The sequence below is a fragment of the Hesperophylax consimilis genome, chromosome 16 (assembly GCF_061612785.1).
Source record: "Hesperophylax consimilis isolate HC1 chromosome 16, BYU_Hcon_1.0, whole genome shotgun sequence".
Classification (NCBI taxonomy): Eukaryota; Metazoa; Arthropoda; class Insecta; order Trichoptera; family Limnephilidae; genus Hesperophylax; species Hesperophylax consimilis.
The window spans coordinates 20,955,422-20,982,337 of NC_142851.1; the positions used below are offsets into that span (position 1 = coordinate 20,955,422).

General features: G+C 36.5%; 1 protein-coding gene across 1 annotated transcript; it reads left to right on the forward strand.

The window, feature by feature from the left end:
- The first annotated feature begins 722 nt into the window (after positions 1-722).
- LOC149416866 (uncharacterized) lies at positions 723-25,687 on the forward strand. The gene is made up of 6 exons (XM_089641334.1): positions 723-750; positions 3,744-3,932; positions 5,249-5,333; positions 6,167-6,320; positions 24,815-24,904; positions 25,565-25,687. Exons 1-6 carry the CDS (start codon positions 723-725, stop codon positions 25,685-25,687), a joined length of 669 nt encoding a protein of 222 aa, XP_089497460.1.
- Positions 25,688-26,916: the final 1,229 nt, after the last annotated feature.

The window sequence follows — 26,916 nt, forward strand, 5'->3', positions numbered from 1 at the left end:
TATTGCATTTTTCATTTCACAATTTTCGATATTACTTCCCACTTCTGTGAAAACGACGGACTGTTATCTTGAAAAACGATTTGTCGTGACACTAAACTAACAACGCTTAGCTTTTGAATTGTTTTGCCATTAGTGTTCTGGACTCCACTTAGGAAACTACTTTACTTTGACTAAATTGTATTTTACACATCACATGCCAATTGTTTAGTTTTAAAATTGCATATTAGTAATTGCTGTAAGTACTATTTCCAAATTCTTCAAAATTGTAGTGAAATTTTCTCAGTTCAGAATAATTTTTATTTCATAAACATGTGTTATGAATTTTCGTTTTAATGCTATTCATGAGATAAGCTTATTCCAACTAGCATTATTTATGTTTTGTACTTTACAATTTTTATGGAATACGAAAAGGATTAACTTATTCCCTGCAAAATGAATAGCGGCACTAAGTTGGATATGAAATCGTTAATCAAATGCGAGAACCAAATCTCCACACTGCAGTTACCCCATGTGTCACGAAGTCATGCACATAAAAGGTATGAAATGTACTATTTTCAAAATGGATTTATTGGATACCAACTTAATATCATATTTTTCAGTATTCAGAATATGTACATAATAGGTATCCACATCAAGTTCAAATCCAAAAGATATGAAGGATTAACATAATAATATATGAATCTTATAAATATAGATGTTAATATTTTAGGGATAGAGCGATAATGACGAAGGACTACGTGATCCTGGAAGGTAAATAAATTTTTAATTTAAAACGCAATCGCAAATCAATTCATCTCTCAATTCAATTATTTTATCGGCACTAAGTCAATAAGCCAACAAGGATTCTTCATCGAGAAAATTAACATTTTTTGAAGGTCAATGTTGTTGTCATAGTCCATAAGTAGATAATGTAATATGATTGCAGGGAGCATAATGGGAGCAGGACGCTACAAGCCTTATTTTTCGAGATATTTAATAAGTCAGATCCGTACGAACCCAGTGTACTGTGGTCGAAATCTTTTGAGAGACAGTATAGTATAAGTATTAACTAAATCTTCTGAAATACAGTATAGTATAAGTATTAACTAAATCTTCTGAAATACAGTATAGTATAAGTATTAACTAAATCTTTTGAAATACAGTATAGTATAAGTATTAACTAAATCTTCTGAAATACAGTATAGTATAAGTATTAACAAAATCTTCTAAAATGTCAATGTTCGTCGACAAATTTAGCTAAAAATTTAGCTAATTTCCAAAGTAGTTTTATTTTTTTATGCTAGGGGGCGTAAATGTGGGGCCTTATTAAAGCGCTTTTTCAAAAAATGATAACGTTTATTATTAAATGGTTAAAATTACTTGTTTTCATTTAGAACAAAGCCCGGTTTACCCTTGAAGGGTGAATGTCAGAAATATTTGAAAAATGCAAAGCCCGTTGCATAAGCATTGATAATCAAATGAAATTTAATAACGGGTTCTTAATTTTTCTTTTTAATTATTCATCTGTATGAATTACATTACATGGGTGATGTATAGTGCATTTCTCTCTAGGAAATTCTGTGTTGAGATCAGGCGCAGTTTATAATACGATCGGTTTGAAATAAAAATAAAAAAAACAATCGCAGTTTACCATCAACATCACTGGTCTATATTAACTTAGGGTAGAAATGACATTTGGAGTACTACGCTTTACTCCACGGTTAAGGAAAACATGAATAAATTTATTTAAATTAATTTATTATGTAACGATATTTCAGAATCGGTTTCTCCTAACCAAGGACCGGTCTACGGAGTTATCTATGGTGCAGATGACAAGGGGGACCACTTTTATAGAGCCATCGGCCCTTTGATAACCTGCGTACAATTTTTCGGTCTTATGCCAATGACTGGAATTTTGGAGGAGGATCCAACGTATTTAAGGTTATGTGCATACAACGTGATTACTTTCAGACTTACTACTTCACTGCCTACTTCTTGCCAATGGTCTTTATTTTACGCAGGTTTCAGTTTCATTTTTTGGTTTCTGTAGTAATTTTATCACGGTGGTTTTTCGAGTAGCTTTAACTAATAAAGTGTGTTAATTAAGAGTTATTAATGAAATCTTCCAGTGCATATGAAAAAACTGTATATTTTCAGGTTCACGTGGTATTCTTGGAAAATTGTTTCCAATTTTTTGATTGTGATATTCCTTGGAGTTATGAGTTTTGCTGGTTTCTATAATTTCGTACGGACGGATGTCAGTTTTACAAATTTTGGTAAGAAGCTACTATAACATTTCATATGTGTGGTAGATGAACAATGACCAGATAACCTGAATTGTTAATAAATTAATTGCCAAAGCAACCACTTTAAAGAAACAACTTTTATGAAAGATGAATCATAAAATGCACTTGGCACTTAGAGGTCTGTAGAGGTTCAGAAGAAGGAAGTCAACCAGAAAAAAATGAATATAAAATGTTAATACATTAATAATTTAAAAACGTCAATGTATATAATTGATTTGCCGGTACTCATTTATTATTTTCTTTATTATTGGCTACATTGAGATCAATGGATGATTATTGCTTATCACACAAAAAACGTCCGATTGAATTTTTTTGTCATCTCCCTCCAATACCTTAATAATCTTAGGCCGCAGATTCACAGGTCATGATCGAAACCCCCTTCAAAAAATTTTTTTTATGATACTAAGCATACGTCAGACATGATAGTGTTTAGCTCCTTTGTCTGTATGGCAAAGAGAAAGAAAGGATATAGTTGGGGGACAAAATTTAAAGTGACCCACAGTTAGTATATGCAAAAGCTTTTAATTTGGACATTAGATGGCACTGGAACCCTCTATTACATACGAATCCACACGAATATTTTAAACTAAATTAATAATAATAATAAGAATTTATTCCAGAATGTATGCAGGGGTAGTGCAATGCAATACATTCCATATTTGAAATAATATACATAATAAGTAATAAAAATAATAATAAGGTTGGTAATAACATAGGTGATTCCGACAGGCACAAAAAAGCGGAATTTAAGTGAAAAAAAGATAAAATATAAACACAAAAATGATCGTGAACAGCCGTTTATGGGGGATATTTGCACATCTCCCGTCTCCAGAGGGCCATCAGAGGGGACTCCATTCAGGCAACCATGGCAGCGATGATTTTGTTACTTGATTGGCGTAGTCTGCGCCATAAGCTTCCCATGTGATGGCGGAGAAGCGCTCTGAAAGAGTGTACTCGTCCCTCCAGGAACATTTCCGTGGCGCTGCAGTATCTCGGTAGGCAGAATAGTTGGCGATATGCATTATTGTATGCAACTTTTATCTTATGCCATTGGGATGAAGTGTAATCCACCCACAGCTCTGACGTATACAGCGAAGTGCAAAATGCATTGAAGAGTATCTTTTTCACGTTTGTACTGCAGAGATAAAAACGCCTTGACAGCATTAATAATCGGGTGGTTTGAAAAAATTTTTTTTTTTAAATTTAATAATATTGCAGCAAAATTTTTGGGAGTTCATTGACCAAATGACCTCCCTAGGAGAGCCGCCAACGTGCCTACACCTGATGTGCAGGCTCAACGAGTAATTTGGTTACAAGAAAAATGTATCGATGCAATTTGCTTTACATTGCCTTCAATTTGAATATTGCTAGAGCGGGTGGTTTGCCAAGCAATTTGCTGATGCGATGACTGCTCCAACCATTAAACTACACATTTTGATGACTCTTATACTTCAACAGATAGCGTGGTATTCTACTTCAGTGCTTTCCTAACTCACATCGCGTTCCTGCGCCTCGCCCAGCAATGGCCGAGACTAAGTGTCGCCATCGCCAAAGGAGAAGTTAAGAAAACTCGTCCGCAACGCAAAAATCAATCCCTCTACGTCAGATTCGGGATCTACAGCTTTATCATCCTGTTCTTTGCACTGGGTATGAAATTTACCTTTTGATATCGCCTTTTTAAAATTATATTCTTAATTTACAGGTTTATCAACCTTAATTGACTTCATCACAATGCTCACACAGATGCTTAACTTACGTACAGCGTGTTGAACATCGTGCTTAACTGTACAGGAAAATTCATAAAAAAATTTAAATCATTAGGTTAAGTTGGTTAGGTTATTGGTGGATACGTGCATATATATTATCGCATTAGCCATTTTCTTTATCACATAGTAGTATACATAGTACAACGAATAAATGAGATGAAAGCAAAATAAATAAATTTGAACAAAAAAATCGACACGCTCGCGCTGTAAGCTTTCTTAGAATGTTATCTTACTATCATCGAATACATCCCTCTTCAGCTAGTGACAATAACTATACTAGGCGTAAATAAAACAGAAGACTGTTCCTCGCCGGTAGAATGCCTGCAATGCTAAGCGTTTTCATCGCAGTCAACTCTCGCTACATTACCTATAATACTTTTCCTTAAGCCCCCGCATTCCAAATTTCTACGAATTTTTAACATACTTATCTCTTTAATTCTTGAAGTTTTTAAGATCAAAAAAAATATATGTTATTTTTTTAAGATAATATATCTATGCATTTATAATGCCGAAACTGTAATTATAAGAATTACATTACATACACACAATGCCATAATAAAAATCATTAAATTTCCAAATTTTCCTTAATCAAAATTTCTGTATCATAATGTAAATAGTGTTTTACAGTTGAGCATATCATGAGTATTGGCTCTGATATTTCATTGGTTTACATGTGTGATTTGGACAACGAACTTGATTACAAACTCTACAGGAGTTCGTTTCCACAAATCTTTTCTTACACGGATTACGCCATATGGAAAGGGACCATATTACAAGTGAGAAAATGTATTATATACTTATACTGATTAATTTTTATCTTGAATTGACTAAATAAAATTGAATTTGTCTTTTAACTTCCAGATCGTGTTTTTAATTGCGACTTTTGATTGGAGCATTAAAGACCTTTTCATCATCTTGATAAGCGTTGGAATAGCTCAACGATTTGAAAATCTCAACGAATCTTTAAATGTCGTTTTGGGAAAGGTGATACATCGATTGTTTTGTTTAAATATTAGCGTTAATTATTATAAAAGGCATAAATGATTTTTGTACTCACTGCGGTAGCAATTGTGTTTTAAGAGGAGAGGTTTTGATAATTATTTATTAAAGCGAAGACGGTATAGGGATAGTTCTTATGAGCATTCCGGCCCATTGTGCTATCACTCATCTCACCTCATGCCTTTGAGTTTGTTTCAGGTTCCTTGATGCTTCCTGTTTTCCCACTTATGGATTTCCTGGAGGATGTCTCTTTGGCCTCAGCTCTCCTTTTCACTCCCCTTAGGTTCCCCAAAGGCCACTAGTTTTTGTGTTATGTTTGAATGGTTCATTTTCGGTCGCACAAGTATGTAGGAAAATAAAGGGTTCACCCCAGCAGAGCTGCGAATGCTGGGGTAACTTCTAAATACTCCGAGATGTGACCCTGGATCTCAGAGGCATCGTTCGTGACGATATTCCCTAGTGTTTATTGCATTCTCATGTTTGCACTCCCTGAGCGACGGGTTCGCAACACTCCCTACACAGGCATGGGTTTCAAAACGTCCAATTTATTTTACTGAGATTTTACCGCGATTCTTAAAATACCAATTCTCAAGGAACATCATTTCAATGTGACCACTTTTTTTACAGAATTTACCAAAGCAATTTTGGAAGGTTGCAAGAAGTGAGTATGCGCACTTGGCGACACTAGTAGAAGAAGTGGATAATGCAATCAATAAAATAATCATGATCTCTTTCGTTAACAATCTCTACAGCATCTGCCTGCAACTCTTCAATAGTTTAAAGTGAGAAAACACATGATACATTTGGTTTTGATTATATATTATATATGATATTAATGTATAGTGAGTTTTTCGATAGAATTCATTGGTTTATTAAAACCTTCTCAGAAAACTAATTTACTTTCGATTTTTTTTTTAGTTCAACTCAAACGGAAAAGAATCCTCAACTACCTTGCTGGAAACATGCAGATGGGTTTGTTATTACAAATACTTTGAAATAAAATTATTATATTGATTATTTACCAATTATATTACAGGTGTATTGCAATTTATAGATGTATTTCTATAGGCTTACTTTTTTGAATTGGCTTTAAAGGTGAATTCTGTTCTGTTGTAGTGGTCTCACCACGTCTGTCTACTTCGTATTCTCCTTAAGCTTTCTGATAATCCGGTTCCTGGCCGTGGCATTATCGGCCTCAAGGATTCACTCAGCTTCAAAAGGACCCCTGAAAGCCTTGTACAACGTCCCGTCCGATTCCTACTGTACGGAGGTAACCACCACAACCATGGAAAATCATATCGAAAGGATTATGAACAATACCACAAAAATAAAAGTGCTCACAGAATGAACTTATACATCGTACATCAACAAATACTCTCGAAGTTCCTCTTGGAAGTTGTTCGCCTTCTGTGAGCACTTTTATTTTTTTATTTTTTATTTCTTGCTAGAGCAATCCCGATGTGTTACAAAACTCATTTTAGAACGAGAGGGACTTATAATACATAGGTTGGAGGTAATAGGTACAATTTTACATTGGTATTTTTATATCGAAATAATAAATTTCACATACGAAACAGTAAAAAATGGTAGGTTAAGTAAAACAAACCAGAAAAAACAAAAAAGGAAACAGAAAGGGATATACACTTAAGCACATAAACCCACTAATACATTGGTAAAAATAGATTATGCTCGATTACAAATACAGGGGATAGAAAAGGAGAGACAAAGAAACAAAACAAAGTACAGCACGACAAGAATTGCATATTTTCGTTTTCATATGTTTGTAAAAAATATTTTTTTAAAGCCTTACTTTGAATTTTTGGATTATGCTGACTGTTTTTATACATATCTGGAAGAGAGTTATAGAGTGTGTAGGCAATATAGTATTTTATTCCATATTTCGTAGTGTGTGTTAGAGGAATGCGGATTTTATTGTTATTCTGAGTATTGTGTTTGTGGATGTCTTGATTGTAAAGTAGCTTGATGTTGGTGTGGGTTGATTGTTGGATAATTTGTAGGATGATTTTATGTTTGGGAAGGAATATGATTGGAAGGATACCGAAAATTGAATAAATGCCATTGACATGTGTCTTATGAAAGACGAAGAACATTTCTGAGAGGTCGGTTTTGGTCCACCTACAGGTCAGCTATCAGTTTATTTGAGGCAAAGCCCCAGCAGAGATATGATAGATGTGAATGTACTTTACTGAAGCATTTTTTTCCTTGCATTACAAGCTTACGTGAATCTCTTTGTGTTATTAACCTACACTGTGATGACCTTCAAAAGCAATTCAAATCTGATCAACTGTGATTTTTTCCGCCCAGCCGTGTTTCACATGCATTTTAAGATCAGAATATGCCTATTGAGCTATCAAGTTTTTAAATCATAAAATAACGCTTATACTGAAAAAAATATTGATATATACACCAAGCACTTAAATTTAGCTGTTTTTATTAGGAATTTAGAAAAATCGTAATAAACAAAATTATTCCTGCAACCCTCGTTGATAAATGTGAGTGAAGTATGTCCGGAAGGAAGTGGGATCAAAAATCCTGAATTACACGTAAATTTTTTTTTTATGTGACACCTCACAAGAGCGTCTCTGCCTGTGCAGTGTACAGACAGAGGAACTATGTCACCAACCGGTTGGGCGGCGTTGTGAGGCGGAATAAGGTAGGGGCTGTAGGAAGGGATTTGTTAATGCCGGCCTTGAAGAGGCTCGGATTATAGGAGGGAGGAAAAACAGATGCCAGTAGCTCGTTCCACATACGAGCCGACTTACATAAAAACGAGTCGTAAAAACGGCCCGTTCTCATGAAGCCAACGTCAACCGTGAACGGGTGTTCAGCTCGTGTCCGCCGAGTTTCGCGCACGTGCACCGGTGCATCAGGAATCAATGCTGCTAGCTCCTTGGAGCAGGCTCCATTGAAATACCTGTAGAACAGAAAGAGCATGCCTACATTGCGTCTATGCATTAGAGAAGGCAATCGGTCTGTTAACAACGGATTGTCAATCAGACGGATCGCTCTCCTTTGCACAGATTCAAGCAGGTTTATTAAGAATTTTGGGGCACCAGCCCAAAGGTGGCTTCAAAATTCAATAGTTAGGCGGACTTGAAACTTGTACAGGGTCAGTAGCTGGTCACTGTTGAAGAATCTCCTAGCCCTGTACAAGACGCCCAACTTCTTGGAGGCCTGATTTACTCGGGCTTCTATGGATCCCCGATACTTGAGCCGGTCTGATATAGTAACTCCAAGCATTTCAATGGAGTCTTTATTGGGGAGAGTGCTACCATCAAATTGCACCAGACAGTCATTGATCTCCCTCTTTGCCGAAATCAGACACGCTTGGGTTTTTGTGACGTTGAAACTGACCAAGTTGGCCTTACCCCAGGCACGAACCATCTCGAGGTGGTGGTCAATTTTTTGCTTCAAAACTTCCCGAGCTGTTCGGACATCATAGGTGGAAGGGGGCCTGTCAAAAAGATAACCCTCGTGATCGGTGCTGTCATCAGCGTAGCAGTGAATTGGTGCACATTCAACGAGATCGTTGATGTGCAACAAAAACAGCGTCGGAGACAGCACAGATCCTTGTGGCACCCCCGCATTAATTCTCAGAAAGTCCGCAATCCAACTATGCAGGGTTGGGTAGATCCCATACGATGGTAACTTCCCGATAAGCGCCCGGTGCCAGACTCTGTCAAAGGCTTTGGAGATATCCAACCCAACGGTTTGAGTTTCACCAAAACGCTCCATGTACCGCCCCCAAATATGCGTCACATATCCGAGTAGATCGCCACACGATCGGTTTCGACGAAATCCATATTGCCTATCGCTTAGGACATTGTTATTCTCGAGATATGTGAGCAATTTGTTGCTAACCACCCTTTCTAATACCTTCGAGAGTATGGAAGTGATGGCTATGGGGCGGTAGTTAGAAGGGTTGGAGCGGTCCCCCTTTTTGGGATTGGGTGGACAATCACCTTTTTCCAAAGATCTGGCACCTTTCCAACTTTGAGAGAGAGCCTAAATAATTTCGCGAGCACTGGAGTAATTTCTGCAGAACACCTCTTGAGGACCAAGGCAGGTATTCCGTCCGGCTCACTGACTTTGTCGACTTTCGGCTCGTTCAAGACTCGGAGAACCTCTCTGTTCCGGATCTTCGGTTCCTCCATTTGAAAACCGCAGTGCGGAATAGAAGGGGGAGTCTCTCCGTTATCTTGAAGAGTTGAGTTTTCCGTGAAAATTTTGCCTAATAATTCAGCTTTCCCGCGGGCCGAGTTAGCCAGCCGACCATCAGGCTTGGTCGGAGGTGGGAAAGTGGTTCTGCAGAAATTTCTTCCAATCAAGCTAGCGAGTGACCAGAAAGCACGGCTACCAGTGGGTCAGTCAGCCAGCTTTTTCGCAATTCTCTGGTCGTGGTTGCTCTTAGCTTTATTTAGAACTCTCTTACAATCCCTTGCCCGTTTTCGGTATTCCGAAAGGTTATTCATGGAGCTAATCTTCTGGAATGCATTAAAAGCCGTATTTTTGAGTCTGACAGCTTCAGCACAGCGATGGTTAAACCACGGTTTTGCACCCGCTCCAGAGGATTTGACGGAGAAGGGAATGTAGCAATCCATTGCTGATTTGATTACTTCTTCTACCTCGCGTGCACAAATTGATGGGTCCTCGGAAATAAAGCATACAGTACTCCAAAGAAAGGCGCCGAAGAAAGACCGCATGCCGTCCCATTTTGCTGCCCTGTAGTGCCATACCTTCCTTTTTACATGTTTTTCAGGTTGACGGTTCATGGAGGATGGGACAGAGGTGGTAATCAGGCAGTGGTCAGAGGATCCTAAGGGCGCTGTTACCTCCACTCTGTACCTGAGTGGCTCACTAGTGAGAAACAGATCGAGTAGGTTGGCTCGATGTGATGGGATGTCTGGTATTCTGGTCGGAGATTCTATGAGTTGGCTTAGTCCATGGATAATAGCAAAGGATTCCGCTGATCTACCGGCAGAGTTCGTTGGGCCCGAGAACTTCAGCCATTGTTCATTATGAACATTGAAGTCCCCCAGGATTACATACTCGGCCGATGGGTAACGGGGCAAGAGAATATCTACAGTTTCACTCAAGTATTTAAACAACTCAACATTGTCTGATTCGGCAAGGTTTGGTGAGCGATATAGGCACGCATAAATTCTCATCATACCGGTGAGATCCGCACGTACCCATAACACTTCGTGTTTTGCGCTCTCGATATTTGCGAGATGAGCGCAGCTGATGTCAGTACGGCTGTAAAGGCAGACACCTCCTTTTGGCCTGAAAAGGCTCTCCAGATGATATCCTGGGCAGTTCAGATAGGAGGTACCTGGGGGCTCGGCAATCAGAGTTTCCGTAAGGAAGAGGAGATGGGGATTTTGTGAGTGAAGGTGGTGGTGGATGGGAGTTAGGTTGGTGTGCAGACCGCGAATGTTAGCGAAATTCACCTTCATCCTCGGTCCACACTGAGGACTCCTACTGTTCGCTGTCGCTGAGTTTATATTAATTGGTTGTGAATTCATAGTTTTTAAGTTTGTTCTATTTGTTTGTGGGATTTAGGATGTTAATAAATTGAAACGCAAATCCTATATGAAGTCTGGGTGGGGTATTGCAGTCAGTATTGTCGCGACAGAAGACCGTATCGCATCGCTATGTCGTGTAACTCATGTAATATAATTATAAACGAGTGTCTTACGTTTATTCAAAACAAGGCAGACACTCTGGATGAGATTGCAATTACACAATTATGCATCTCTACTTACTCCGAAGAGGAAATAAAGGAGGCGAAAACTATCCTGTTTGAAAAGCTTCCGGATAAACGTACTTTGCGGAAAGGAGATGGCAGAATCAGCCGAGACCTCCAGGACATCCTGAGAGCATTGAAGGAGACCGATCCTGATAAGCTACCAGTATTCGCTGCTAAACAATTGCATAAATTACCTCCCATCAACTTCGACAGCATAGATGTGTCCAAACTCCTTAAGGAACTCAATGCACTGAAAACGGAAATAACTCATATAAAAACCGAACTAAAAGATTCATCAACCACAAAAAATGAAGACATAAAACAAGAACTGGCACTAATAAGAGAGCAAATTGCAAATATTCAGGTCCCAAACAAACAAAGTGACTTAACTGGGAATTCGGAAGTAATTATTAACCACTTAACTGAGGGTAAGCCACGATTTCCAAATAGTAAACAAATACCGACGGGCGGCGCATCCTGCTTATCGACTGGTTCTAGCAATGCATTGTCAACCACACACACAAAGACAATGAACGAACACACTCCAAATAGTCCAGTGCAGCCGGGAATGAACTTTGCACATGCTTTAAAACAAAATAATAAACAGGCATCGCGCGACCACGGCCCGCGGCCTCGGCCTCCTGCGGAAGATGAGAGAGGATTTACATTAGTAACTAGAAAACCCAAACGCAACTTGAGAGGAAAAGCAACCTCAACTACACTGAAGTCGGCAGATTTAATTACGTCTATTTATATTTCAAGGTTTACCTTGGAAACTACCGAGGACGACGAAAAGACCTACCTTGTAGATAATGGTTTCGAAAATACTAAGATCGAAAAAATTAAGCCTTACCGTCCCACGCCATTTAACACCTTTAAACTTTCTGTAAAAGCAACTGAGGGACCGAAATACCTGGTGGAAGAACTATGGCCGGAAGGAATTGTATTCCGTAAATATATAGAATCGCGTGCATCAACCAAAGATCAAAATGACAACCGATAAATTAAGAATTATTTCGATTAATTGCAGATCGGTCCGTAGCTCCGAAAAATTTATTCACGATCTCTGCGAATCATATGACATTATACTACTCCAAGAAACATGGCTACTCCCAACCGAGATTGAATTTTTGTCAAATATTCACCCGCACTTCAATAGCTTGGGCACCTCTGCCGTCAATATAGCTAACGGTCCCCTGCTAGGTAGACCGTACGGCGGAGTTGGAATAATTTACAAGCAAAATTTAAGGGTTACCACAATCCCGATGGACAATTGTCGTATGGCCGGAATCGAGGTGAGTCTGAATACTGAAAATTTAACCATCTTCACAATCTATATGCCGACTTGCTTAACTGACAACTTTGAGGAGTTTACCAACTGCCTGGCCTCCTTACAAACGATCATTGACGACAAAGATTATATCAATTCAATTATTATCGGAGACTTCAACGCTAATCCCGACTCACTCTTTGGAATAGAGCTAAAATCTTTTTGTCAAGAATTCGAATACATTTTTGCCGACACCGAAATTTTACCTGAGAATTCTTACACATACGTCAGTGACGCGCATAGTACTACCAGGTGGTTAGACCACTGTCTAGTTACGAAAAATATTTACAAACAAATTATCGAGATGAAAATACATTACCATGTTGATTGGACTGACCACCGACCCCTCGAACTAACGTTAAATACGAATGGAATAGTAACATCGGAAGTATTTTCATCTACATTAAGGGATCCAGCATTATGGAATCCGAAAAATAGACGTGATATCGGAATTTATAACTCATGTTAGCAAACTTATCTAGCTAAAATCAAACCAAAAAATACATTTCATGAGGACGGTGGCAACCCTGAACGTGCCAAAATAAAACACCTCTACGGATGTATAGTACAAGCATTACGATATAGTGCCGCTTGTATATTTAGAAATACTACTACACCAAAATATAAGCAAGTCTGTGGGTGGAATGAATTTGTTGCAGACAAATACGAAAAATCAAGACAAGCAATGCTCACCTGGATTGATAATGGGAGACCGCACAATGGTCCCATAGCGGAGGATAGAAGGACAAAGCGTGCCGCTTTCAAAACAGCTCTAAAACAATGCCAAAGGAATTCGACACAACTCCAGATGGATAAAATAGCAGCGGACTTAGACAATCGGGACTTCAAATCATTTTGAAATAAATCTAATAAAATGTTGAACATGCGTTCCAAAGTCTCGTGCAACATAAACGGAGAAACGAATCCTGAAGTAATCGCCAATATTTTCGAAAAAACATTTCGCGACTACCACGCCGACCATCTCCTCAAACGAAACGCATTTGAATGCCTATGATGACATTGACCCTATAGTCACTGCAAACATGGTGAAAACCGCCATTAAAAACATGAAATCCGGAACATCAGCAGGACATGACGGCTTAAGTACCGAACACGTCAAACATGCAGGGGTAGCGATTCTGAAACTACTGGCAACATTGTTCACCGATATCATAAAGAGTGGTTATCTACCCAAAGACATGACAAAGACAATCATAATACCGATAGTAAAATCTAAACTGACAGACATAACTTTACAGGAAAATTACAGACCGATATCCATCGCCACCGCCACCGCCAGAATATTTGAACGAGTTCTCTTAGATCAAGTCGGACTCCAATTGAAAACGAAAGACAATCAGATGGGTTTTAAAACAGGATGCTCCACGGACTCAGCCATATTCTGCGTAAAACGGACATTGGAATACTACAGGAAGAGAAAAACAACAACTTACGCATGCTTTCTGGACCTTAGTAAGGCCTTTGACAGAGTCTACCATCCATTATTGTGGACCAAACTAAAAGAAAGAGGTCTACCATGGAAAGTAGTACGAATTCTCGACACATGGCACCGTCAACAAGAAAACTTCGTTAAATGGAAAGATGGTTTCTCAGAACCCTTTTTCTTAAAGAGTGGGGTCAGACAAGGAGGTTGTTTGTCCCCAGTACTGTTCAACATATATATGGATGAATTAACTCACAGGTTAAATAACGCTGGGGTAGGCTGCCATATTGGAGGAGAATGCATCAACAACGTGAGCTACGCAGACGATATGGTGCTGATGGCACCGTCAATAAGGGGACTAAGAATTCTCTTGAAGATCTGCGAAGAATACGCACTCGAAACAAACATGTTATATAACGCGAAAAAAACAGCACTGCTGGTCGTCAAATACAGAGAAGGACCAAAAAAGATTCCCCAGCGTTTTTAAATGGAGAACCTCTCATAATAGTAGAAACAACGAAATATTTAGGGCATATCATCACCAACAACTTAACGGATGACGACGACATCGATAGGCAGAGGCGAGCACTGAGCATAAAAAGTAACATGCTCAGTAGAAGATTTCGACTCTGCAGCCCGCAGGTGAAAAGGACGCTATTCTCAGCTTTCTGCACTACCTTGTATACTTGCGAGCTGTGGGCCAATTTCAAAAAGCGAACCATGGAAAGGCTTCGGATTCAATACAATAATGCCTACCGCATAATGTTCGGACTTCCAAGGCACTGCAGTGCCTCCTCGATGTTCATGGAGGGAAGAGTTCCCGGCTTTGCTGCCCTAATGAGATCCAGGGTAGCCGGAACGAGGGGAAGGATCAATAACTCCAGAAACATCCTCATCATCGAATCCCGCCAGACCTCAGGATCGAGCATCGAAAAACATTGGAGAAAAATATTGGCCCCCATAATTATCGCTCCGATGATAAGCTTACAAGATATTTAAATGTTTTATGTTAACACTCTCCATTCTATATAGTTCCTTTTACTTTTCCTTATATTTTATTTGCTCTATCAAACTTACATTTTAAATTATTTGTACTTAATTGTATCTCTGTTTATAACATTGTAGTTATATTTTATGGATTGTGTGGGATTGCACTAACCTCCCCACATTCTGGAATAAACAATTATTTATTTATTTATTTATTGCGTCCCAACAATCTATATACGGGGTATTAAGGGACGTACTTAACTTATTTTAACCAGTGATTCCTGACATTATTTCCAAAATTTCATTTCCATATTTTACTTCAAACAGTCAGGAATCACTGGTTAAATACAGCAAGTCAATTACGTCCCTTAACATCCTGTATAAAGGATATATCAACTCGTCCCCGAAGGATTTTAACCACCGATTCTGAGCTCATATTAGGAGTTTAAAACTTTAATGCCTTTCTGTTGTCCGATGATATTTCATTACAAGTTAAAACAACAACAACAAATCTGTCACACATCGCCATTGATTGTCCTCCCACACATACCAACGGAATAAATTATTATTAGAGCTCTGTCTCGTTTGTACGCGGTGGCTAGAACGAGACGAAGTATGTGTCACGTGACCCGCTAGGCTAACCCAGTAGCGACTTGTGATGGACAAATATTTTTTTAATAGAAAAAAAAATTTCATCGTGCAGTAAAATCTCATTGACATTTTTTACTTCAAATATGCTTCGGAATGGCTCGTTCAAATCATTCGCGTAGGTATATTCTAAAACACCATATATTTTTATGTTTTTCTACCTATATATAAAATGAATCTTCTGTGGAAACTTTACTGGTTTATGCAACTTGGTAAAAATGATTTGTATTAAAATATATTTGTATAACTGTTTGTTTCCCAAATAAAATAAAATAAAATACGTATACCGGGGGGTTCGTAAGGGCCAATTATTACTCTTTTTCTATTCCCGATAGGTTCGGAGATTTCTAGAACATGTCACAACAGATACGGTGGCTCTAACGGGACTCAACTTCTTTTATATTACACGAGGACTGATACTTACGGTTGGTAAAAATTTGAAACACCATAATTTATAATTTATAAAAAGTAGGCATTGTTCTCGGGATAACTCTACGTTTTTATTTCAGATTATCGGTACAGTGGCGACTTACGAGCTGGTTCTAGTGCAGTTCAACAGTTCGGTTCCTTCGGTGTCTGCTAACATCACCCTTAATGGCACCTGCGGAGTGACTTCCAGCGACAATACACCAAAAGTGTGAAGAGATTTTAATTTCAATAATTTTTTTCTGCGTCCGAAAACGTTCTGCTATTAACAATTATTAACCTCGCTCAAGCACTTACATAACAAAAATTATAAATAAATCTTATCGTGGCATCCTATATTATATTAGTGTAAGGTGTTATTCACAAATGTTGTAATAGTAGAGCTGTCGATAATGCAGGAATTGAGACTTGGGTAAATAAAATTCTAGCCCAAGGTCAGGACCCAGAATCATTGATAATTAAGGACACTGGTCTAATGGCTGTCCAAGCTCACTATAATCCATAACCAACGAACGACCAAAGAATATTGTTGATCCCGGAGTTTTTTTTTATATGAAGAGTTCTAAGTTACCCGTAGTTAACACCTATTTTCAAGGTGGCACTCTTACTCGTGCAATCATAGGGTTTGGGGTATTAACCCTAATTTAACACAGTTTGTTTTTTTTTTCTTTTTATTCTTGGTACATGTTTTAGAATGCCTACATTGCCCACATATCCCTTAGCATCAATTAATTGTTAAAATAATTGTATTTTTTTCTTATAAGTAAACGAATTTGTGTGTCACTCTTATTTATGATAGTAAAATATTCATAAATTATTCAGTATAAAAAGAGGATCGAGAGTTCATAAATTAAAGTTTTTTTTCATAACTCATTCATCACAAAAATAATTAAATTGTGCTGTGTGGAGGGTTTTTTTAAGGAAATGAAAAAGAGGACGTTAGGTAGGTATGAATCTGGGACCAAAGTTATTCTTCCCACTGCGGAGCTAGGCCATGAGTCCAGAGAGTCCTGCCGGAAAGGTCAAAATATCTCCCTCAACAAGTCTCGCCTGATCCAGCCCAAAAAGGAACAGGTGACCAGGTCCAGGACAAACCTCACTCCGTGAACCCGGACACCCCTGCTAAGTCACCGAAAGTAGTGATCCACTTAGGCAGAGGTTTTGGCTAGCCAATTTACGGCTACCGTGGCAGCAGTGCCTGTACCCGCTCTTCAAATTATATATACCACCAAAGCTACCACAGTCTAACTTCTAACTAACTTCCATGTCTACAATGTACATAAACTTTATTCAAAAAATATTATATTCAAAATTTTAAAAAGATATCTAAATACTTCACTACCCAACAAATACTCGACCCGAGCAATAAGCTAAAATATACTGGTTACTCGCAGTTTGAACACATCTTTTGGATAGAGAAATATTAAATTCTATGCTACGAAATTATACAATCAAACAAAAAAAAATAACGGAAATGAATATATTTAAAATAAAAGTAAAAACATGGCTGAGAGAACAAAGTGATATTATGAAGACGATGTAAAGACAACTTGAAACTACATACAAAAGTTTAAAACTACAGGCCGCCTCAGAATAGGAAACCATGGTGAGGAGGAATGTGAAGAAAAAAAATTGAATTTATAATTATATTTTACTTTATACCTACATCATGTACACACTTTGCAATTGCAAATAGTAAAAAATAAATGAATATAAAAAAAACTAAAAAGTAACCACAGTGGGTAGATAGATAGATACCCGAGAGGTATTAAGAGGAAGCTACAAGCCAAAAATGTGTATATTCTTGGTAAACCTTATATTTTAGGTAATAGGCATTAAAATCTCTTGACAAACGGAGTCTACAATTTTCGATTTCAAGCACAAAACTTGTCATTTATTTAGTAAAAAAATTATAAGAAAGCAAAAAAAGTAATCAAATGAAACTGTCACAGATAATCTTAGCTATTATACTGTATTTTTTAACTTGTTTCCTTTACGCGTTTATACATTTCTATTAAAAAAATATATATTTTTTTTAGTAGTTTACATTTATATTTTTTATTGAGTAATTTATTTTTTAATTTGTATTCTACTCAAGCGAAACGATTGGAAAACCTTCAATTTATCTAAAGCATATTTTTTTGGTATTCATAATGTACACCAATTCGTTATAAAGATTAATCAAAAATAGTGATTTAGCACTAAGCTTCGCTTTAACTAGCTATTTGAAGTACAAACAATGTGGGTGCATTTTTGGATAGCCCACTCATACCTCTTGGTACCTACATGACGTCGCATGCAGCATTGTGCATGTGTGAGTGTTTAGTCGGCTTGCTTAAAGTTCAGGGTGAAATATCTTTACAAGATGTACACATCTATTATCTCGATTCAACCTATGTTCACACAATGGATTCAACTACTTCGCTTAGCTGTCCTACGTTCGCCCTTGTAATTTATTTTGCATCCCGCTTTTACAAAAAAATATCTTTTGGTTTTTTTTACATTAGCTTCACACGGGAGGCCCTGAGGGAAATAATTTCCCTCCGGGCCTATGTCATCCTTGGGGAAGCGGTTGGTTACCCAATGAATGATACCCGGGGCGACGGTACCCATAACCGCCTCCCAAATTGCCAGACGTATTTTTAAAATGCATTTTAAAGCAAGAATCGGAAGATTATACAGATTTCATGAACTATGATTAGATGGTCATGTGGAGAGCATGTAAGATAACAAGTCACCAAAAATCGGTGACCGGATAAATCATCAAAATGATAACACTGGTCGACATTTATTTTTTTAAGTGCAGTCCCTTATGCATAGCTAATTTTTTATGTGTATTTAGTATCCTTAAACACGAAATGAAACAAAAAAAATTTTATAGGTCAGGTTTTTTTTATTATTTAACAATGTTTTTTTACATAATTCTTTCATAGTATGACGGCTACTTACTTAACAAAATTTCAAAACTAATTCAATTTAATTTTTTTGCTCCTGATTTGCGCTTGTGAGTATCTTGAGAGTCTCTCTGTAGGGTTCATGAATAGTCTGCTAGCATAGATGGACTCCACTTTCCTTGGTATCGCTTTTCCATAGCCGCAATGTCCTGGTGAAATCGTTCGCCGTGCTCGTCACTGACATCTCCCATATTTTCGGAAAAAAAAATTAAAATGAGAGTGAAGGAAGTGTATTTTTAGTGACATGTTACATCCCATATTTTATAGGCCATGAGAATTTCAGACACAATGCTGATATAGTCTTCACTTTTATGACTTCTAAGAAAGTTCTCGACAACATTCTTGAAGGCTGACCAAGCAGCTAGCTCGACTGTTCTCAACACTGTTATAAAATTCGGATCAGTCAAGATCTCCCTTATTTGTGGTCCCACGAATATTCCCTCTTTGATTTTTGCGTCGCTGATCTTAGGAAACTTTTGCTGTAAGTAAATCATGCCATTTCCATCCACAGACAAGCCATTAAAAAAATTTCATCAAACCCAATTTAATGTGTAAGGGTGGAAGTAAGATATTTTTAGATTTTACTAAGGGAGCATGTTGAACATTCTTCGTGCCAGGTTTAAGGTGCTTTCTAGTAGGTCAGTCCTTGGTCTTTCCTGTCTCTGCTGTCCCACTCGCACAGAAAACAACAATACTTTGTGTATCCCGCTTGCAGTCCTAGTAGGAGCCCTATTACTTTTATATAACCACATATTTTCCATTCGTATTATACATATTTAATTTTTGTTAACAGCAGCTTCATATTGTCATAGTTCTCTTTCATGTTTGTGAGATTCAAATGACATTCAAGCCTAGTTTTGCCATATTATAAAAAAATCAATGATAACTCACGAATAAATATGAATTAATAGACATTTTAGTAAAACTTAAAACCCATAAAAACCTGACGTGATAGAAAAAAACTAATCACATATCTGAAATCAGCGTGAAATTTCCTGTCAGATTTGGCTACTTTCGTTAAAGGGACAAAAAACGTGTTGACCAGTGTAATTTATCATTTAATTCATCACATCTTTAAAAAATTATATAAAGTCATGGAAAGTGATAAAACAAAAACTTTATTAACTGGGTTAAGTAGGTTGGGTTAGGTAAGTTAGGTTAGGTTAAGTTTTTTAAAAAAATCATCGTTTTTAATGACTTCATTTCACTTTTTAAAGTTGTGTTGAATAGTCACTGTGTTGAGATGAGCATGGAACCCCAAAAATCATGACTAGGCGGGTGCAGAATGGAAGCAACCTGAAGCCAGGTCGGGTTGAAGGTGGACTAATTTGCTTAGAAGAAAATTAAAATACTCATAGAATAGGAAACCTGTCGACCCGAGAAGAATGGTTGAACCCGGAGCCAGTGGAGAACATTTCCGGGCAGGCTAAATACAAAATCAGTGCTTTTTCTAGAAATAATAAAGCCACATCTTCAAAGGACTCTCAAAAAATTGAGTAATTAGTCAGTTAAAATATGTGTAAATAAATAGGACAGTTTTCAAGTGAAGTAAATCTCATCACCCTGAATTTAAAATTCATCGTCATAAAAACCGAAAATATTTCTGAATACAAATAGAAAAATTATACATAATTTTAAAATACTGATTATATTTTTAAAAAAAATTAAAGCAATTTGGATGATCAAAATCTGCTCGTGTTGAACAACTTTCACTACGTGAACAGTAATGACAGCTCAAATGAAATCGTTGTCATTTGTGTTTAAAAAAAACTAGCTCTCTTCAAATTACGTTTTCCATTTTCCAATGTCCGATATAATTTCCCCGCCTCTGATAGACATCGGAGTGTTATCTTGAAAAATCATTTGTTATGATACTAAACACACATCTCTAACCTTTAGAACTATCCTGTCATTAGTATCTCGGATTTCCACGAAATTTGACGAAATTTAGTTTTTCAGAAATGTTAGTTCATCGTAGTTTTAATATACTTTGAATTATTATCCATTTCTTATTGCTATCAGTCGTGGTATGTACTATTTCCAAGTTGTTTTCTTCTATTTTTTTATTTTAGTTTATTAGGGAAACAAATTATGTGATGGAAATAATTACTGTTATGTGTTTTTGATATTATTTCATATAGAGAAATATAATATTCGCATATTTCTTTTAGTTCAAGTTCAAGTTTACATCACAAAATAATTTTTTAAAAACAAGCGAAATAGAGAAAGAAAAACAAAATAGTGAAAATGAGAAAATAACGTAAGGATTTTACACACAGCAAGGGTTGAGGGTTCGTAATTAACAATTTGATTCAATTTTTTCTAATGTATATTTAGTAAATTGACCAGAGGACAAATGGACAAATGGAAAGATATTATTAAATTTTGTACACGTCTTTCTGAAAAAATGAATGTTGTGTGTAGTTGAATACTTAATTATTTTACTTCGATTGAATTTGACTTTACGAAATTAAAGATCACCAACGGAAAATATAAACCTATGCACTGCAAAATGAATGGCGGCACAAAGCTGGATCCAAAATCGTTAGCTAAATGTGAGAACGAAATCTCCACCTCGAGGTTACCATCACGAAAACATATACTTACAAGGTAGTATGCTATTTTTTTAAAACTCTCATAAATTTCTGTAAATTGTCTCCCTAATACTATACTTACTTACAATAACGCTCTACATTATATACTCTATTATACGACATACATCTATCATTTTAGATGGCATTTTTATATTGTTGTAGAGACATGCCGAACCACATTCTATAATATATTGTGATTAAACGAAATTTGGCTTCGATATAAATATACATAATTATTCATGATGAAAACATTTTGTAAATGGATTGATTACCTGTTAAATTTTCCCAATAAACAATACATAAAATCTTACATTTTCTTTTACAGGAATACCTCAAGAATGTCGAAGAGTTATATAAACATGGAAGGTATATAATAAAAAAATATTAAATAAATTTAATATTAAAAACACAAATAAAACACCGTTCCTTTAAACAAAATACTGATCAATAAAAAAAAAACATTTCTCCGACAGGCAACAAGTAAACCCTCTCAATAAAATGGATACCTACAGTTCTTGATTCCTCAGATCACAAATATTATTAAAAAATTTCAAAAAACATTGAAGCTGACTCATCTGAATGAGGATAGTATTAAAATGTTATCGCTTGGAGGTCCACGTTAAATATATAATATGTTGTGTTTTTTAACAATGTTTTAGAAATGGTTTATCCAAGCCAAGGACCAGCCGGCGGAACTATTGTTGATGTAAAGTACAAAGAAGACACCTTCTATAGAGCCATCGGACCTCTCTTAACCTGCGTGCAATTTTTTGGCCTTTTGCCGATGACTGGCATTTTGGGGAAGAATCCGACATGTCTAAGGTACTCGTATCAATTAGTTGCATAACCATAAATATATCCGCTTTTGTTGAGTTAAACGATCTTTATTTATTTTTGTCCTTCCAGTATCATTTTTCTTGAGCTAGGGTTTATCTTGAAACTTAAATTTCTTAAATAATAAAATAAACATTTTCTAGGTTTAAGTTGTTTTCTTGGGGCGTCTTCTACAGTTTACTGATTTTGAGCGCTCTTGGGGTTATGAGCTTTGCTGCTTTATACAGTTTCTTGCAGACCAGCCGCAATATTTCCAATTTTGGTAAGTATTCTTGTGATTTCTGTGTAGGTTTTGTGAACTTTTGTTCTATCATTTCTATAATTATCAAAATAACCTACTATTGAAGAGCTTTATAGTCATTTCATTGACTGAACAGTGCTAATAGTTATGGATAACCCGACAATAAAATTTATGACTAGTCGTCTAGTCATCTACTTTTTCCAAATAAAATATTTTTTAAACATCGTCCTCAAAGATTTATGACTCATGAAAATGTTAAAGCTGGTAATTTGTATGGTGCATCAACAGGAAACTTGGTCTTCTTCTTCAGTGCTTTTTTAACTCACATCACATTTCTGCGCCTCGCTCCGCACTGGCCGAGGCTGAGCATCGCCATTGCCAAAGAAGAAGTCAAGAGAACTCGTCAGCAACAAATAGGTCGATCCCTTTACTTCAGATTTGGGATCTACACCTTTTGTATACTGTTCTTCGCTCTGAGTATGTCTCTTTTTCATTCCATCTAACTTTTATAGTCCTGGATATTAAAATTGTGACTTTTCTTTAATCTATCTTGTACCGCTTTAGGTGACAAGTTTCAAGCAAGCTTTCCAATTTACTCTTCTTCACTGTTCTAAAATCAGCATATTTTTTTCAGTTGAAAACCTGATGAGCATTGTCGCTGGTTTTTCCTCGGTTTACATGTGTGATAAACACCTTCCTATTGATTACAAATTCTACAAAAACTCATATGCACAAATCTTTTCTTACACGGATTATGCCGTATGGAAGGCGATCATAGCACAAGTAAAAAAGTTTAATTTACTTCATTTTTAAGTTTTCAATAAATTATGTTACGAATAGGGTTTGTACACGCCTCACATATCCATGATGAATATGTTTTTCAATTTTCAGATCACGAATTTGGTGGCAACTTTTCATTGGAACCTCAAAGACCTTTTCATCATATTAATAAGTATTGGATTAGCTCAACGGTTTGAGGAACTCAACGACTCCCTGTTAGTGGCCCTTGGAAAGGTGATGAAATTAATATTAAATTATTTGTACATTACGTTAAAACTGTGCGTCATCACATGATGAAAAAAAGATTTTAATTGAAAACTCTATCGATTAGCATTCTTTCAAAACTGATATTTTTAACATAAGCTCAAAATACTTGGGAAAATAATAAGTTGGGACTTCCTTCCTTCCTTTCGCCACCATTCCTGGAGGAATGGTGGCGAAAGGTGACCTTATCGCAGTATAAAAATTAGGACCCTTCGAAAAGAGCGGAGATTAAACAGGAATTAATCGCAGATCATTAATCTATTTCGAAGGTAAAACATTGTTTGTTTATTTTTCCAGCATTTACCAGAGCACTTTTGGAGGGTGACTAGATGTGAGTATGCGCACTTGGCCGGGCTAGTAGCCGATGTGGATAAAGCGATCAATGAAATAATAATGCTCTCTTTCGTTAACAATCTCTTCAGCATCTGCATGCAACTCTTTAATAGTTTCAAGTGAGGACCCTTATATCTATCATTGTAACCTAAAGTGTATTTGAGAATATGTACAATTTTGATAAACATGTCTTAACCAACGTATTTATCACAACCGTGTGAAGTGACTAATATGAATACGATTATTTTTAGTTCAACTCACAAGGAAACTAACCCACATGTACCTTGCTGGAAGCTTGCAGACGGGTTAGTTATTTACTATCTCTTTCCTAAAATTAAACACCATTTCGGCATTTTATTTCCGTGAACCTTTTGCAGAATCCTGGGCGGATCACAAACGTATGCTCAAAGAGGAAGATTATCCTATTTTTCCCAAAAAAAGAAGTTCCTTCGCAATCAAAAATTTAAAAAAAACGGTCTAAATTGATCGCATTTTGTAAATAATAAATACTATATTTAAAAAATGATATCCATTACCTGTAAGACTGCGGAATTGAATAATTGAGTTGCTAATTTTCTGCTTCGCGCTGAAGAAGGCATGAAAAATTCAAAATGTGCCTAGATGGAAGGAAGAACTTTTCTGAGAACGATGTTAGGTTACTAGGAAATTGAGTTCATTCTCTTATTCGAACATGCTCTGTTGCAGGGGTGTATCCGTGGCTGTTTACTTCGTATTCTCGCTCGGTTTCCTGATAATCCGGTTCCTGACTGTATCCCTGTCTGCCTCTAGGATCTACACCGCTTCCAGAGTACCCTTGGTAGCCATATACAGTGCCCCACCTGACTCTTACTGCACTGAGGCAAGTACAATTGGTTTTCATTTTTATGTGTAAGAGATCTAAATGAACTAGATAAATCTTATAATAGAACTATAATTACACATGCGAAATTGCAGAACCTAATTGTTGGACCTGTCGAGACATATTTCTGGAAAAATTACTGGTAGACCTGTTCTTTTTAATTATTTTCATAAATGGGTAATCTGTCCATTGTCCAGCCAACATCCTATTATATTCAAATTTTTTTTATGATCTTCTAGATTGTGGCTGTACCTAAGCGATGACTTAATAAAATCTTTAATTGTGTTTATTTCCCGATAGGTCCGACGATTTCTAAACCATGTCACAACAGATACGATCGCTTTAACTGGACTAAACTTCTTCTACGTTACAAGAGGACTTCTACTTACGGTTAGTAAAAAGGAAAAAAAAACTCTTGCTTAGACATTTTTTTTTTTTTTTGTATATATATATAAATTACAAACAATACAAAACAAAACGAACCTTTGCCTATCCAACTGGTAAGGATTCCCGTTTCAGAACAGCCAAATTGTGTATTTAGTACATAATATTCTTACAATGGTACGGCGATGCTGTCAAAACAAATTTTGGGAAGATTGTTGATTGCATTCGAAGTGACAGGATGGTTTATTTATCCTTGAAAGAATCGCAAAGATGTAATTTATTACCAGGGTCAATTTGGATAACATTAGTAATTGCATTCAGAACAGATGAATGGTTTCTTTCGGGACATCACAAGTCTGAGATTCTTTCCAGGGCATTTTGGAGAACATTTACAATTGTATAGTTAGAATTTCCACGTTTATAAATCAGTATAAGACATATGAATCCCATAGTACTATATTTTTAGAATTTCTTAGGTGATAGAAATTAAAAATTTCGAATCTTTATTTATTAAATGGCTAGTCATTATTATACAATAATCGAAATAAAACCGCGCAAAAGATTCGTAAATTTAAATTTAAATAATAACAACAATGAAGATCAAGTATCATCTTTATAATAATAGCATCGTTCGCATTACCTACAAAGTCCACATTATTTTTCCAGATTGCCGGGACAGTTGTCACCTACGAGCTGGTTCTAGTGCAGTTCAACAGTCCCATTCCATCAGTGTCTGCTAACATTACCGTTAATGCCACCTGCGGAAGTGTTCAATATTTCACAGCCTGAAGTGAAATTTACGAAGTAATTTAAGTGTTTAGAAATACATTGTTATTTTTTTGCTTAAAATTTTTGTGAGCATATTTTCTTTTGTGGGATATATCGACATACATTACCAGTGCAGAAAAATCTTTTGTTTGAAGTGGGACAAGGCACAACCTTGGTCTAGCACGGACGTATACGATATTGAAGAAATCCGTCTTTTTTCAGATAGCGATATTTGCGAGCACGGTCAGAATGTGATTCCGACAGTTGTTAGACAGAAGTCGCTACTTTTAGCGCAGCCCTCAAGTGTCAGATAAGATATCAATATGGGCACATTTTTGGATAACATCGTTAGTTATACACAACAACTGGTTTATTAATGAATGGGGGGTGAACTAAATAAGCTCCTAGAACTGAAAGAAATCGGATCCATAGATTTAATTTATTAATCTAAGACGCGATCGATTGATTCCGTTCCAGCATCGAAAAAAAAAGTTATTAGTGATGACTATTGACCTCATTAACCAACTAACTCCCTTTCTAGTGTCAAAAGTACAAACAAGTTGCCAATATATTAAGTTAATATTTGAATTCGAGATTGTCAATTTATTAGTAATGTTATCTTGTATGTAACCGACTGACGATTAGGAATTTCAATTGGTAAATAGATGCGTACGCGTTGCCAGCGTATATCGAGTTCTGATTTATTGCATTATCAACATCGGTCTGGATATCAATAGTGCGACCGTGCTCGGGAAATTGGTATAAAATCATCAGGAGTTACGCTTATCGATCAGTAATTGAAAAGTTATCGATTTCACTGTGCTAGATTCCCCGGTGAAGTCCCTCGTGCGATAATCGATCTGGAGGATGAAAAAAACTCGTTTCGTAAGAGTGTGTGTGTACGTTTAGTAATTAAAGCGTTTTTATTCGTGTTTTGTACTAGAACACGTGAAGATCACGCGTCACTGTGTATAGTAAGGTACCAAATATTTTCTGAAGCACCTCAGGCACCAAAATGCCTCTTCCCGGTTCTTTGTTTGCAATCAAATAAACTGTATTATTTTATCATTGAAGAAGAAGATAATAGTAATAAATATAAACGACACGTGAAACAGAACAAGAAAATGAGGTAACGGTCTCAACTTGCAATCGACAGAGATCATAGGATTCCTGACAGATTCCTAGTTGAGACAGTTACATGTGTCTAGATTTATTATTATTATCTTCCTCTCCAATAATATACTTTTAAA

Coding starts and splice junctions, on each gene's coding strand:
- LOC149416866 (XM_089641334.1), top strand. CDS start 723: ATGACGAAGGACTACGTGATCCTGGAAG. Junction 5,334..6,166: donor CTCCTTTTCACTCCCCTTAG/GTTCCCCAAAGG, acceptor GTTCTGTTGTAG/TGGTCTCACCACGTCTGTCT. Junction 6,321..24,814: donor CCGATTCCTACTGTACGGAG/GTAACCACCACA, acceptor ATTTCCCGATAG/GTCCGACGATTTCTAAACCA.